The 17,003-nt window shown below is 28.6% G+C and overlaps 1 protein-coding gene across 1 annotated transcript; it reads right to left on the bottom strand.

Annotated features, from left to right (window-relative positions):
* Positions 1-3,206: 3,206 nt before the first annotated feature.
* On the bottom strand, positions 3,207-6,101 carry LOC126835269 (F-box/WD repeat-containing protein 9-like). The gene is made up of 8 exons (XM_050567744.1): positions 5,803-6,101; positions 5,566-5,737; positions 5,352-5,491; positions 5,048-5,277; positions 4,726-4,978; positions 4,378-4,494; positions 4,129-4,308; positions 3,207-4,049 (listed from the first exon to the last, which is right to left on the bottom strand). Exons 1-8 carry the CDS (start codon positions 5,881-5,883, stop codon positions 3,978-3,980), a joined length of 1,245 nt encoding a protein of 414 aa, XP_050423701.1. The 5' UTR covers positions 5,884-6,101; the 3' UTR covers positions 3,207-3,977.
* Positions 6,102-17,003: the final 10,902 nt, after the last annotated feature.

Below are 17,003 nucleotides of genomic sequence, written 5' to 3'. Positions count from 1 at the left end.
TAGTTTCTGTTTTTTGTACTTTTCATTATAGTGCCCAAGTTATAAATGTTATGTGTTTTTGTTTATAAAATTATGTAAAATATTTACTATTTAGGTAATAATTACTGTACAAGAAAGTAAGTTATTATTATGTTTACATTATCATCACCACCATCATTAACAATTATTTTGAACATAAAAAATATATAAATAATATTATAACGTAAAAATAATAGGTAATCATTTAGTATGGTAAAAATGAAAAGTATATATAATATATGGTATATGGCCCATTTTTTACAATTTAAAAGTACACCATCACTTATTCTAATTTTTTATGCACATGGCTCTACAAAAAAATCATACCTGCAATTTAGGAGTTCAGCTAAAAGTTAAATACTCAAAGTTTTATAAAGCTTAAGGATTTTATGTAATTTTTTTTTGAACTTTTTCAAAAAATTAATTTGCTTATTAAAAAAAAATTTTAAATTATAAACTGTTGACATAAAATTTAAAAAATATTTTTTCTCTGAGGATAGCGTAATAAAATGTACATGTAAATTTTTTTTCGTTTTAGTTTAAAATATTAAAAAATAAAGAAATTGACAATTTGTTTTCTTTATGCCATAAAACTCAAAAAGCATGCCAAATATGAAATGTGCTTACATTTTTTTAATTCTTTATTATTTCGGGTTCTTCATTCACTCAAATTTGAAGGAAATAAGAGACGCACATAATATAACATATAATATAAGACTGGCCGTTAAAAAAAAAAGTTTGCCCACTTGAAAGTATAAAGTTGACCCTAAAAAATGATGATCCTGAAAGTTCTAATGCTCTATCTCAATGTTAAGGGGTGTCGGTGAACTGTTTTTATTTTTTCATAAAATGCAATTTTAATGATTTTTTACGGTTTTTTGTGATGATTAAAAAACTTTAATGTTAGACAAATAATTCTGGTATTAGAGATGCTTTTTACTAAAATATTTTCAGGTTCTAATTTTGAAGAATGTTGACTGAATTCACATTACTAGAGGCCATTATGCCACCATACGGTTTGTATGCCTTAAACGATATTTACAATTTCATAATTTTGGTCGAAAACATCTTATTTTAAATTAAACCGTTCTCAGAAACGGTCACGTTGGTTTATTATAACAATAATAGCGTTAAGGTCATTATCAATTATCAATTCCTCCAAAAAATTGTAGAAAATCTCAATAAAATACGTACCTTTTCGAAATGTAATTTTAAAATACCTCTGAAATGTAAACTTTTCACTGAATAACTATAAAGAAAATCTGAAACCGTGCTCCGATAATAATTATTTAGTAGTATATCATTTTTACAGACTTATGTTAAAGTTAAATGTTTTTGAGACCATGGTGAACGATCCATCATTAGAATCTGAAAATATTTGAGTAAAAAGGCATTTATTTCTAATACAGTAATACCAGAATTATTTGTCTAACATTAATTTTTTTAATCATCACAAAAATTCATGGTCAAAAATCATTAAAATCGCATTTAATGAAAAAACAATAGCAGTTCAGCGGCCATCCTTAACATTGAGATAGAGCGTTAGAACTTTCAGGATCATATTTTTTTAGGGTCAACTTTATATTTTTCAAGTGGGAGCAAACTTTTTTTTTAACGACCAGTCTAATATATACAGGATTGGGCAATGAAACGGGCGACTTTAAAATAACAAAAAAAAACCTACAAGATTTTTTTATTTATTGATACCACCTGAAAGTATATAAAAACGGGTTAATGTTGTATTTAATTTATACGAACGATATCCGCAAGATGGTGTCCATTTCGAAGCAAGCATTCGTCATGGCGTCTTTAAAAACGGGATATGACATTTCGTAACATTTCCCGAGAGATTTATGGGTCACCTCTTCTTGTATTCTTTTGTTTAAGATTGTCAATTGTCCTCGGTGTTGTTTGGTATAATTTATTCTTAATATAACCCCACAGAAAAAATTCACAAGCTGTCAAATCAGGCCAAGGAATATCCTCATTACGAGAAATTATACGATGCTTCGAAATGGACGCCATCTTGCGGATATCGTTCATAAAAATTAAATACAAAATTAACTTGCTTTTTTATATACTTTCAGGTAGTATGAATACATTTATTGAAAAAACTCTTGTTGGTTTTTTTTAGTTATTTTAAAATCGCCCGTTTCACTGCCCCACCATGTATATAAGTTGCCTATAAACCAGTTTGGCATAAAAAGCCGGTGTTGTTTTTTCAGGTAAAATTCCGCTAAATATTTTTAAAAATAGTTACTTGGAAAAAAAATGTTTTTCTGTATTTAATTAATAAATAACATTTCTGGTACTTTTTTTTTTAAGTAATCTATATCTATCTTTATATAAAAATAATAGTACACCATTCATCCGATCGCCATGAAACTTTGGGAAGTTGTTAAGTACACTCCTTAGTTGGCCTCTAACACAGTGAAAAATAATAATAGACAGACTTATGACGTTTATTACACAATAATGATATATATTTATTTAAAATACGCTATAATAATGAAAATCATGTTTTTTGAGTTGTGTCACTTTTTAAGCGGGGGTGCGATTTGTAGACCAAAAAAAAAAAACGAGACAGGGTATGCCAAAGCTTTACAATATACATTATACAGCCTGGAATACTGACTTTTTTTGTAATCTTATTTGTAATTATTTTACTCAGCCCAGGCAAACTAAATTCTGGGCAACGCCGGGTCGGGACAGCTTGTATTGTATATTTGTAAAAAATAATTATTCAACATAATATACACAACATAAATCACAAAACTATAGGTCTTTTAGTAAAAATTATAAATGATTGAAATATATTTTTAAACACGGGTTATGAAAAGGTTTTTTTTGTTAAGACCCATCGAGTTTCTGGGTCTTTTGGAGTTTTATTATAAAAATCCCTAAATACAGGTAGCAAGTTGCGTTTTTTCAAAAATACCAGGGTTTTTACCAACTCCGCTATAAACCAATATTTTGAGCAAGACGTGTTTTTAATGTACAAATAGTAAAGCTAAAAAAATTATAAAATGGACTTTTAAAGTCATTGGGTTATTATTTATATTATATTAGTATACATTTAACATTTTGCTGAACAATTAATCACAATAGTAACATAAAATAATTAGTTTAATCACATTTATAAATAAATAAGTACATATATATATATATAACTATTAACTATAATATAGAATAATACTATCAGTATGATTATTTTTAAGTAGAACATTCGTGAAATGCTTATTTCTTGTGACAGTTAATATGCAACTATTATTACAGTTAATTTTTTATTTCAAAATAATAAGTTTATTTAGTATAGGCATTGATTATACGTCCAGGATGGTTGTACTATGCATGTATAATCAATGGTATAGGTGTTAAAAATAAAAAATAATTAATAGTTATTAGTGACTAGAGACTAGTTTTTAGCCGAAGGAACAAGAAAAAGTTATAAATTAGAAATAAAATATCAAAATTAATAGACAGAAAATTTGTTTCCATAAAAAATAAAAGATCTCCAAGAATATTATTTTATAAAAAAATTAATAGTTAAAAAGTCACAATAAAATATAGAAAATCTTTATTAGTCTACAGTCTTTTAAGAAGGAATTTAGCATAAGTTAACTGACTTATTAGGTTTTAGTCAATTTTAATTAGCAATTATTGTATTCTTATAGTTTGGGATACCAATTAAAATCATAATAAAAAAAATTATTTTTTTAAAAATAATAAAGGATTTTTACTTCATAAAGCGTATTGTTTATAAATAAAAGATTTAATCGCCTTTCAGTTATTGATTTAAATTAAAATAAGGTTAAATGGTTCAGAATTACAATGGGACCCTATTCACCATTTTGTATTTTTTTTTTAATTAAAATGGTTACAGTGATAAAATTTGAATTATTAATAACAATAATATAAAAGTATTCGTGGAATTGATTTGGGTATCACAGTCAATAAGGTCACTTTTTTTTCCATACTCGTACTGAACTGTCAACATAACCAACAACTAGTGTGTTATTTTGATAATCTATCTGTAATTATTATTAATTACATATTTTAGTAAAAAATAAGTAAGATTATAATACTATGAAATTACAGTATTGTACTTACTGATGTTATTTCCGAGCCTGAATCAATTTTGGTTATAACTCTTAAAGGAGAAGTTGGTGTTATGAAGTACACAGCTCCTTCATTACCACCAATAATGATACTACCGTAATTTGTGCATTTAATACAATTTATTTTATAACGTTTTCTACTTGTATTTAAAGGTCTTACAAAATTCACAGTCTGTAAACAATAAAAAAAATAATGCAGTTAAGCTTTTTTTTGGTATCAATAAGGTAATAGACAAAATACCTTAAGTACGTCAAAAGCCCCATCAGAACAATCTAACCAATACATATGATCACGACTATCACCAATAAACAACACATTATCATAATAAGAGGCACACATTGGAAATCTGCTACTTTTCTAAAAAAATAAAGAAAACAATATAATATTAAGACAATACATTGAGGTGTTGTACTTATAAAAAGCATATTTATTGGTAATCATGTATTAGACACTTTTTTTGCTACTTCTACACTCTTGACAAGATTACATAAACTCGAAGGACATTTTGCCTTATCTCTGTAGTGTAGGGATAGAGCGAGAGTGTACAGGTAACATTAGAAGCATAGTATGTTTCAATAATATTATTACTTCAGCAAGATACATTGATTTGACAGTTTTCTGAGAGCGCAAATCCCATAAAGATATAGTTCTGTCTTCACTCAATGATATTAAATAGTAATCCTGAATTAAACATAATTCGATAATACTTCGTGTGTGAGGATTCAGTTCGAATAAATGTTTTTCACTATCACGAGGATCAAATGCAACCACTTTAGGAGTATAGAGCCCAGCAGCTATAAAATTTTCTTTACAAGTAACTGTAAGGACAGCTGCGTCAGTACTATTACAGAAATGCCAATTAGGTAGGTATACAATAATTTTAATCTAAATTTTAGACATCATCACTTACGTAAATTTATGAATTGGTTCAACATCTTGGGAGAAGTTATCCATATTCCATAATTTAACAGATGAATCCCATGAACACGATAAGAAATGGTTAGCATCATACATATTTAAACCCCATACCCAACCAGTGTGACTATCAGCTTTATGGGCAACAGGATTAGTATCTATCCCAGTTGTATTCCAAAAACAAATTGAACGATCTCTGGATGCAGATATGCAATGGTCTCCACTCTGTAAATATTAGATTAATATTTTATGATAAATACAATAGTATTAAACAGTTACCTTATTTCACATTCACCTACTTTTGTCATCATAACAGCATCCACTTCGGAATAATGAGTGCCATTGAAAATTAAATTATCAGTATTTATTTGATAATCACTCCAGCAATTTTCCTCCAACTCGGTATGCCAAGCAAATTGCTTCCAGTTGAAAGTTTCCTCTGCATAATTAATAATAATATATTCAACTTAACTTAGGCCTCTTTTTCTATTGATATTGTACTATTTAATCTACCTTTAAAATCATTTGTCAATGTAAATGCTACATCGCAATTATTAAATTTTTCCAGTGCTCTTTTTTTCCATAAATAATTGTCACTAATTATACCATTTAATTTTTTACAAACATACATTAATGAGCGTAGTAAAGTATCAGCATCAAGTCTTTCGCAAATCATAAGAAATACCTGGAAACGAATAATCGTTTATTCAGCAATTGTGTGCACTTTTCCAAAACACTACATTTGTTTACCTCGATTGGAATAGAATCTAATGATACCCGAGGCACCATAACACCATCATGTACGTCAGTAATATCATCAGGAGTATTCATTTTACAGTTTCTCTGGTAAAATTATTTAAAAAAATTAGAAGTAGTAGAAAAAAGTCTTCTAATTAATGAATACAATTGAAAGTTCTGAAAATGGGAGTATACAGTTTATTAAAAACAACAAAACACTACATTGCATTACATTCGTACAGATGAATTATAATTTCTAGTTTATACATTGTGGTAAAAATATGTGTGAATGACTTTTCGTTCTAGTAACATTTAATTAATTTCTGGAATGTATTGCTGATTACTTTCATATCAACAATCACTTACCTGATAAGTAATAAGTGATACAGGTAGACTTAAGGCCACGATTGTGGCGCTCTCTGGTAGTTTAATTTTGCAACTATCAAATCATTTAAACATATTAGCGCGCGAATTTCGAATATTGATAATGTAATAATTACAAAATGTATTTTTAAAAAGTATATTTTGACATTATATTATATTATATTAATTATTAATTGTTATATTTGTAATATTATTGAATTTTCATTAATAAAATGAGAAAATACCGCTTATTTCATATGCAAAAAATTAAAAAAAAATTAGCTAAATTTGTTTCAACTTGATGTAAAAATGCATATTTAAATAGTATGTGTAAATAATAAATATATATTATAAGTAATTAAAAACTATGCTTACTATGATTTTGAATTTGTATTATTTCATGATTAAAATGAATCCAGGAAGCAAATTTAATTCAATTAACCGTTTAAAGAAGAGAGAAAGAGAAACGAAATAGGAAGAGAGAGAGGCAATCATTTTTAAATAAACCATTTTTTTTCTTTAAATAAAATTCAGCAATTTAAACTGCAATTTATTGTAATTGCAAACAATACAATAGATATTAGTGATTTATTAGAAATTTACCTTTAAAACAATATCTGAAATGTTATCCTATAAATTTACTAGGGACTTTGTTGAATAGGACCCACGCTTTTTTTTTTAGTCAAAAATTAAAGATGTTTAACATAATTTAAAATTGTAGTTAATTTTCGGTTGTTTTCAAAGTAATTTACATTAAAAAAAATGTGCTACAATTGATTAGTAAATTGTTCTTGTAGTAAAATTATTTTATACTTTTTAGTTCACTATTTTACTAAGTTTTAGAAAAGCATGTTTTTTAAAAGTGTTTTATTTAATTTAATTATAACTTTAGTTATTCCTTCTAAACATTTATTGTGTCCCTTTATTAACCATACTTTTAGTTATTATGTATATTTTTCTGTGTATCTACCTATTTAATAAAAAAAAAATTATAATATTTTTAATTATCAGTAAATTTATACCGTCACCAAATAGATACATTATAATTTTTGTTTTCTCGTACAATGCTAGTTAATAAAAAATCTTAATGTACATCATAGAATCATAGATACCACAGATAGGGTATCAGTTTATGTTAGAAGTATATTAATTGTTTAGTGGCGTTGGTATATCGTGGTTATTGTTGTAAAATCTATGATATAATTAATTATTTAAAAAAATCGAAGTTAGTTACATGTCGTAACAATTAAATATCGTGGTAAATATATACTCGAAGTTATTAGTTATAGGAATATCAAGTTGTGGTAACAACTTTTCATAGCAATGGTTTTTTGACCAGGTTTTGACTAATGCTTATTTTAAAAACTAGTAAAACTAATAAACTCCAATAATGTAAACACTTCAATTAAAAATGATCAATATTTTTCAACAATTTGATAATTGATTATATGACTAGTAATAGACAATAGTATAGTTATTTCATTTTTAAAGGTATAATAATTTTACATAATATCAGTACTATAGATTATCGATAGTATTTGAATATCTATTAACTACAAGACATTGAAATTTCAAATGAAAATCGGCTTCCTATTTAAAATAGTCAAGTAGCCAAAGAACTGAAATATCTTTACAGACAATTTAGAGTAGAGTCACTTGTGGTTTTTGTTGTACAATTATAAATAAACCCGAACCATAACAAAAATATACTTATGAGCGTATACGTATTACGGCAACTATGTTGCCATGAAGCGCTAACCACAGACTCAATGCCTATACAAAACTCCTTAAAAATATACCGCATACCCTTAAAAGTTAAAGAGTTTAAGTATAATACATATTGTATGGACTAGATTGAACATGCTATTGAATTCACAAGCGAATAAAATTTGAAAATTATATTATCAAAAGATTATGATTTTTTTTTAAAATTTGTTTTTGCTTTCTTTTACTTTTGTTTTCGTGGTTTGTGCTTTAAGTACAATTATTTTGCCTCGTTCACCATACTGCACACACGCTCTTAAGACAAATCCTGTACACATTATATTATTATATCTCATGTGTGTATGTAACATAAAACTATTTATAAACATTCTTGAGACACTTCCCTTCTTTAGAGCTGGCCGCAATAACTTTCTCGTATGCGCTGACATACGATTTTCCCGTAATTATAAAAAGTAAATATCGCAATTAAATTTTTTTTCTTCACTAAGTCTATACTTTTCAATTATTGGCTTACACGAAAAATTGACATAATTTATATCTTACTTGTATCTTATAGATGGTATGCATTCAATTATGAACGATTATTGAAATTTAAAATATTGGCGGTCGGGCCGAAAATGTTTGTAATTCAAATGGCGTGATTAAAAAAAAAAACAACTAAAGACGACGTCATGGCGTGGCACGATAACGTTTCCGAGTGGTTAGATGATATTTCGCTGTTTGCTTTGTAATTTATGGTAATATCATTATGCATATAGCTTGATTGTCGCTGATTTTGTGTTTGGTTTACGGGGCATGAGGGTCGGTCGGTGTGGGCGAATTCCAAAGTTAACTAACTTCGGACCTGATTGAATTATACTATATACACTGCAGGGTGCGACGACGGCCACCGCCCTTATCACCGCACCCCCTGCCCGGTTTTGGGCGTTTTTAATTGCAACGGCAAACACGGCTCGTTTAACGTTCGTTTGCAAATCCTAGTACAGTTATAGAGGGTAAAAAAAATAACGTCGGTGCGCCCCGTCTACAAACCGGCTTAGCCTGCCCGTTTACTTATTATATTATTGCGCAGTGTTGTAGGTACGCGTGCAATTGACGATTTCGTGCATGTTGTCCGAAATGCTTATACGGTTGGGTTTTCTCCTTGTTATTATAATATAGCAACACATTAACTGTACGCGAACCAAAACCAATTAAATTTCCATGTATTATATCGCAGTGTCCAACGAAACACAGACTGTATGAAAACAGATGGCTCACTCGGCATGTAAACAAAAACCAAGACGTCACGCAGTGGCGGATCCAGTGGTTGTCCAAGAGGGGGGGGGGGGCGAATTTTCGTTTTTTGTAGGTATAATAAAATTACCTTTTTTGTTTTTTACTTTTTATTAATTGTCCACAAAATATGTTACAATGTATTCATTATTTTGATTAGTTATTTTTTAATTAATTATTATTAATTCAGTTTAATTTTGACCCAATAAACTTTCATTGAAAATAGCTACAACAAGTTTGTTTACATTCAAATACATACTTATAATTAAGCAAAGTACAATACTCAGATATTTATAATATAAAATCAATGTCTTTTTTTTTCTATAGCAAATCTTTCAATAATATCATCTACATTTAAGGGGATTCGATACTGGCCGTTTTTTTTTCAGTCAAAACACATCATTTTTTGTCAATCGCACGGGCCAAACCAGTAATCCGATAAGTAATTTGAACACAGATTTGAATTCGCCACGAAGTTTACTTTAAATCGGTCAGAGTACTTGTTTCGATTTTTAATTTAACCCTTCCAAATTTGATTTTAAAATTTGAAATTTTAAAATTTTATAAATATTACGCTGACCAATCTCAAGTAAACTTCATGACGAATTTAAATATGTTTTTAGCGACGGAACAAAAAATTTACTATTATATTATCTAAAATAGCTTTTACTCATAGACAAAATGATTTAAATTGAAAATAATACCATGAAGCTTATACAAATTAACAGGTAAATTAATTGACATAGTCGAAATTTATTACAACCACTTTTTTCTTGGGCCAAAACTCGGGCCAAGGGGGGGGGATCGCCCCACCGCCCCCTCTCAAATCCGCCACTGCGTCACATGACCAAAATGAAATTCTGAAATTCCCTTAAGGGGAACAGAAAGCGCTATTTATTAAGGGTCAAAAGATAGGCAATATTTGACAAACATTTATCTAGTAACTATTTGAAGTATGCTAACTAATGTTAATGAAAAAAAATATTAAGTTTTTCTAGTTATGAAACTTTGAAAACTAAGTTTTTTTTCTCCGAGTTATGGCGAATGTTTGATAAAAAAATTACTTTCGTAGAAGTCATTTTCCGGCGCATCTATTGGATAGAATTCAATTTTTTTTTTTTTTGTGAACTTACTTTTTTTTCTATAGGGGCTAAAATGATCACCCATTTTAGCCCCTATAGAAAAAAAATCTTTGATTTAGATATCAGAAAATATTTATTAGAAAATTTGTATTTATTAAAAAATACTATAAAAATGTAAAAATAAAAACGTTTATAGTACAATTTTGAAACGGAAATAAAAATAGGCCTTTAAGCCCCCATAGAATATGTTATACTTAATAGGAAAAAAAAAGTTTAAATTGTTCGGTAGACATTTCCGAAAGTGACTTCTTGTTTCAGTCTTTAATTGTATAACATTTGGCGCTTTCCGTTTCCCTTAAGTAATAATTGATTTTTTTTATAATGTTTTTATATATTGTGATTTCAATTTTCCACCAATTTTTATGTTGCTATCAAAAAAACTAATTTGGGTGTGGTCAGGAACATACAAATTTGTGGAAAATTGAGATCACATTATACAAAAACACTATGGAAAAAATATTCAATTATTACATAAGGCTAGTGAGATATTGAGTAGTCCATGATAAAAAAATCAGCCTGCAGTAATGATGCTATACAACAATATTTTTAATACATTTATAAAAATTAAATCTAAAAAATTAAGTTTTGCATATTGATCTATAGTTGTCGATAACACAAGTGAGATAACAAAAGCGTTATAGGGGTATTGTATTACATAAAATATCATAATATATTAATTTAAAGTATAAATATACTTGCGTTTTTTTGAGCTATCAAATATAATAAAATAATTAATGTATGGTACAACCCAACTGGGTTTTTCTTACATTACAGTTGGCGCGACAATTTAGTTGATAAATTATTTAAAATTTGATATGCCTTAGCGAACAAAAAATAATTACTTTTCAAATTTATAACAATAGTCTAATTACTCTAATTAAATGTTAATGGTACTATTTAATAAAAACTATAAGCACTTAATATTCCGACAACCTATGCAAGATTATCTTCGCATATTTAAACATTTAATGAATTTATAATCAGATATCATTAATTGTTTTGTAATAATATGAAGATTCACTTTATAATCGAACGTCTGAAATTATTTTTGAAGTAATATTACCTTCATCCTTCGGTGGTTGTTAATTGTATCTTATTTCAAAATTTGAAGAAGTTAAACATTTGAAAAAGTGTCCCCTTCCCATAGGCGGAGATTCGTTTAATTTTATTTTGGAAGGGCTAGAATTTGTCTAGCTCAAATGACCCGCAAAGGCTTCACACCCCTTCATCATTACTTTGGCGAGTGATCAAATAATTGGGGGGTGGGCTAAGACCCCCCCAATCACCGCCTATGTCCCTTCTCCTATATAGTAGAAGAAAACACCTAATAAATTTACAATTGTTTGACTTACATACTAACATACATTGTAGTATTGTACTAACAATAAACAGTGAAAATATTAATGGTTTCCCCTATAAGTGTAGTATTCGGACTTAAGATCTAAAATTATACTGTTCACTAAAGGTAGATCTAGTGTAGTGTGGCCGTAAACATTTAAAATGTTCAAAAAAATCTGTAGGAGGTCAAATTTGTTTTATATTAAAGGAAAACAAGTACAAAACTAAAGAGAGTAAGGGAGAGGGATCTGATGTGAAAAATCGCGGTAGCTCGTATTAAAAAATGTAAAAACCACTTGGAACTCGGCTGTTCAACGATTCAGGCTTAGATACTTTTTTGTTTTGAGTTATTCTTTTATTCTTTATTTCAATTGCAATTTTCGATGTAGTTATTAATATATATATATATATATATGTATATATAATACACTAGTATTATACACAAATAATAAAATATAGTAATTAGTATGATACACCAATATTATACTTTTATTTTTCGTCGATTATTCAAAACCGTGCTTTGCGACTTGTTTCATTTGTCAGCCGATTGTTACTATAGTCTCTGTAGTATAGAGTATAGGTAGATTTTTGTTAAAAACCTTGTTTCATACTAGATATAATATACATTCGCTGAGCCGTCTTTTATGCTTACAGTCTGATCTGTCCTTAATTGTAAAAACACTGTCAGTGTAATTATCTATAAACTAGCCCGTTATTGAAATAAATGTTTTTATAAAGCAAGTATGATTTTTATAGAATTAAATCGACACATCGGCTCGATGTTGGCAAATGTTTATACTTCCTACACTATCCTATGACTACTCTCCCTTGTCCAAAAGTCAATGGTCATCCACTTATATTTGTAACTTTCACTGGCAAACACATAACTGAGTTAACTGCTGTTGGTTATATAAAACTAGCCCCGCGGACACCCTTTTGCCACAATCAGCACTCAGACGCCCGATAAGTCTTGCGGACGGTGGCGGTGTCACTAACCTATGTATGTATATATAGTTTTAGCAGCGGACCCTCGTGGAGCCCTTAGCCGACGCCTGCACAACCTTGGCCGAGATGGACCGGCGGGGGAGGTAAGATGAAATATATAAACGTGGAGTGACATAACTTGTTAAAAATTGAGATGTATGGACGTCGTAAAAACGCTGGACCTTCAATAAAAACGGATTTCCGGCAAATAGCCCTTATCCCCCGGTCAACTCTCGCTTTTCGGAAGTATTTGTTTCGGATACGCAAAAATAGTGCCCATCGACAATATTTTATACGGACGTTTAACGTCTCTCGTAAACAATGTTCGGGACCGACTTTCATAACACTTTTCGTGCCTGTTATTACTCAGTCTCCAGGCTAAGATGCCCCTTACGCGTTGTATTTTGTTATATTTAGCTTTACACTGAGCCGCTCTGAGCGACTAGTTTTAAAGTATAATATTTATATACGTATCGGTTACTTTATTTTTTAAACGTCGTTCACGACAAAATCAAAAGGATTAAATATGATTATTCATGTACTCCCGAACTATAACTACATTAAGTATATACTATTTTTCCCTAGGTTATTTATTAGAAATTCAGAGTTTATCTTCAAATAGTCTAAACGCTTAGATTACTTAGAAAATAATTCACAAATATCATCATTATGTAGCTTATATCCAATAAAAACTTAGGCGGGTGACATTTATATCATGGAACAAAAAATACATTTTACGAAACAAATTTCCCCCGTGTGTCACCCTTAGTGTTGTTCAAACCCAAGTACAGTATACATCAGTACAGTAATGTTAGCAAGGGAAGTCAAGATGATTAATAATTTGAAAGTGATTAAATCACAGTGAAGCACGATTTAATTTTACTATTTTGTTTTTGGACAATAATTATTTTTAGTCTTTTACTTATCCATAAATTTGCCCTGAAGCGTTCAAAATTAATTAGTTTTAAACACTAAAAAAATGTTACAACCTACTCCGAATCAGTATAATAAATTATTACCTACTATGTTAGTTTGTACAACATTAGGTCATACCATGCTTCAATTTTGCTAGTTTTTTATACTGGTGATTTAGCAATACAATTAAAACTGATTTCAAGAAAACCCTTCGATAATTTCGGTATGCTGGTTGGTTAGCTTCTTACTTCGAAATACTTCTTTCAAATTCATAACTTTGCTTCCTCTCTACTGCACTGGTTTATACTCTCTTAGATTTATATATTGTGGCGAAATTACTGTGTTAGATTTTACCAGAGCTGACTTTTGCCCATAAAAAAAATGCCTCCCTTATGAGGCTGAAGTGTTAAGCAATTGTTTAATAAAACATGATATATGTTTCTTTCAAACGTTTCACTAAATTTGGCTTTAGTGTTGTAAACATATCTGTCATTTTTAAGTGGACGTTTTTATAACAGGTACCTACATTTATTGGACTATTTTCTAATTTGCGATAGAAGTAGTGGATTTTTTCAAAATTCAATACATACAGTATTTTCCGAATGTTTTAATCATAAAGCCTCATAATAAATAATTCTATATTACTCATAGGTAATACAGAAAACCAGAAAAGTTTAAGGTACCTGAAATTAAAAAAAAAGATAATTTGAAAAACGTTAAAATAACATTTTTGTAAAAAAAAGGTTAATTTTTGGCACAATATTTAAAATTAAAATTTTATTGGATAAATAAATTTTTTAATAATATAAAGTAAGAATAGTATAAAATGTATAATATATTACAATACAGTAAAACGTTATTTAAACCTATTTTGATTTTGTAATAAAATAACTTGCATAATACAATGCAAGTTAAATCGTAAATTAACATAATGTTCTTGTATACTTAATAGTAACGTTAACCTTTATAATGGTGCAATAGAGTGCTGTATAGTTACCGTAGTTGAATAAAACGTGTATAATACTAATTGTAAAACATTTAAAAACACGTGTAGTGCAAACTGATGATAGGCACTGGTCCTGAGATTATTATTTTTAGTAACAAGTAAAATGTAAAATAGTTTTTCTATGTGACATATCAGTTGTATAGATCAATCACATATTTATACGATACAAAAAAACACAATAATATCACTATAAAGTGGTGTATAACAAAAACTTTTGTTTAAAATTAAAATGTTTGAAAAGTATTAATAGTGACACTAATCAAAGTCTTGAATTATTTAAGCATAATAATTTGTGGAAAATTGAGATCACATTATATAAAAACACTATGAAGAAAAATAATTAAATTATTAATTAAATCCAGTGAGCTATTGAGTAGCCCATGATAAAATAATCACTCTGTACATTAGTGTGTGTCAAAAAACATTTTTTTCATCTTTCATACTGCTACCTCCTGAATGGATAGTTTTTACTTTCAAGATGATTTTTGATCCATTAGAAAAATTGTTAGCTAGGTGGAACAAAAGTGAGAAATATCCATTTAGCAGGTAGCCCGTCTCTCGAATTTTTTTTCGACTTACCCTAATAATATACTTATGCATATGCTCTAAGTTTTACGTACTTTGTTAGCTGGAAAGCATACCGACAAAAGACAAGTTCTGATAACCGTTATTTATTTATTCAGTTCAAAATTATGTCCTTGAACATTAATTATAAAAAATGTTATACATTTGTTTATTTCGAGCCCGTTGTAAAGATGAGAATTGTTTTGTCCCAAGACGTAAAATAAAAAACAATTATATTTTTATATTCTTAATTAGAACACAAATAATATATTAAAATATATATATATATTAATAGGTTATAATTATGTGATTATTTTATTTTAAATGACCGCGGATTTATTAGAATTTATAAGGGCGGGGCGGGGTGATATATTTAATTTTTTTTATATAAAATTATTGACTTTTTCTATTTTGACTAATTAATTTCTACCAGTCATTTTTAAATAGTTTATTTTGTTTTTGCTTAATATTAAGAATACTATATCATTATTTTTTTCAATTTGTTGACAAAGAAGTGATACGATAAAAGCTTTTAGCTTATTTGTAAAATTTGACATAATGCTATAATTGCAAATTATTTTTGTATATATTTATAGTGGGTTAAAATATAGAATCTAAATAAAATGTTTAAAACATTTAAAACATCAATTATTTTTTTTTAGTTGTTAAATATTGATACTAATATTTAACTTGTTAACAACTTTTTATCTTTATATTTATAAAACGACACAAAAATAAAAATGGTAGGTTCGATCGTTAGCCTAAAATTCCATAATCTAACTCAAGTAGTTTATTACTGCACAGTCAAAGATGTGGGTAACGAAAAAATTCTAAATTAGCCATATATGTTTAATCCAGTTAAATTCAAAATTTTTAAAATGCATTAGTACAAGTTAAATTTATGTACACAAATTCGTTTTTTAAAATTAATTTCGCGCTAACAGTAATAAATATCTGTTTCATCCCAATGTTTATATTACTTACACAATTAATTATACTGCCTGACAATAATATAATTTTATACATAAATGTTTGCAAGTATTTGTTTGTAATTTTATAAACAATAAAACAAACAATATAAAATTTAAAATGTTGGTAATCATATTATACATTTTCTGCCCATCATTTGTTTTATTCGAAAAAAATATATTATTAACAAAATATTAGAATATGTCCATTGTACATATCATCTGGGATTGTAACATTACTTCATTATGAATGCCAATATCATTTTTGTTTCCTTAATTGTTTACGTTTTCATTCCTGTATTACAATAATTAATATGATGCACGATGACACGAATTGGCAATATTGTATTTCCTAACCTGGGGCTAATTACACGGTCGTTGCCGCTGAACCGTTCATCTTCAGTATTGAATTAAATCACAATTTATTCTACCCTTATATCTTATTGAATGAACTATCGCAACTACAACCTGGAACTGGACTAAGAGTCAAGAACTAATAGGAAGAAGCGGTTTTCTCTGTTCTCCCAGCTAGTCATTTGCCACATTCTATCGAAAATCGTTTTGGACAATTTTTCCACGATTAAACGCTTTAATGCTCTGTCTGTTGTTTACCTTTCGATCACCGTGTCGGGCGGATTTGACCACAGTGTGTTGTTGTAGCGTTTGTGCGTGTGCGTCATGCGTGTACAACATGATTATATTACACGCGGCGGCTATCTAAATATTATTATATTTTATACATAAACAGCTTTATTTTATAGTGGATTGCGTATTGTACACGTTTACTTTGATGGGCATATCAGAGGCGTCACGGATCTCGGTGGGTCGCCGGGCGGGCCCGTAAAAGTGTTTACGAGTACTGGGCGTTTTATACCACCACCGTGTAATTCATTAGTTAATTGCCGGACGCGCGCACTGTTTAATTAAAATTAA

This window comes from Adelges cooleyi, unplaced genomic scaffold (genome assembly GCF_023614345.1).
Source record: "Adelges cooleyi isolate 19-005CV unplaced genomic scaffold, UGA_ACOO_1.1 ACOO_flye_CR_arks_rails_tigmint_CR_PRNA_23, whole genome shotgun sequence".
Taxonomy (NCBI): Eukaryota; Metazoa; Arthropoda; class Insecta; order Hemiptera; family Adelgidae; genus Adelges; species Adelges cooleyi.
The sequence above is the reverse complement of the archived record's forward strand: the minus strand, read 5'-3'. Positions and strand labels throughout refer to the sequence as shown.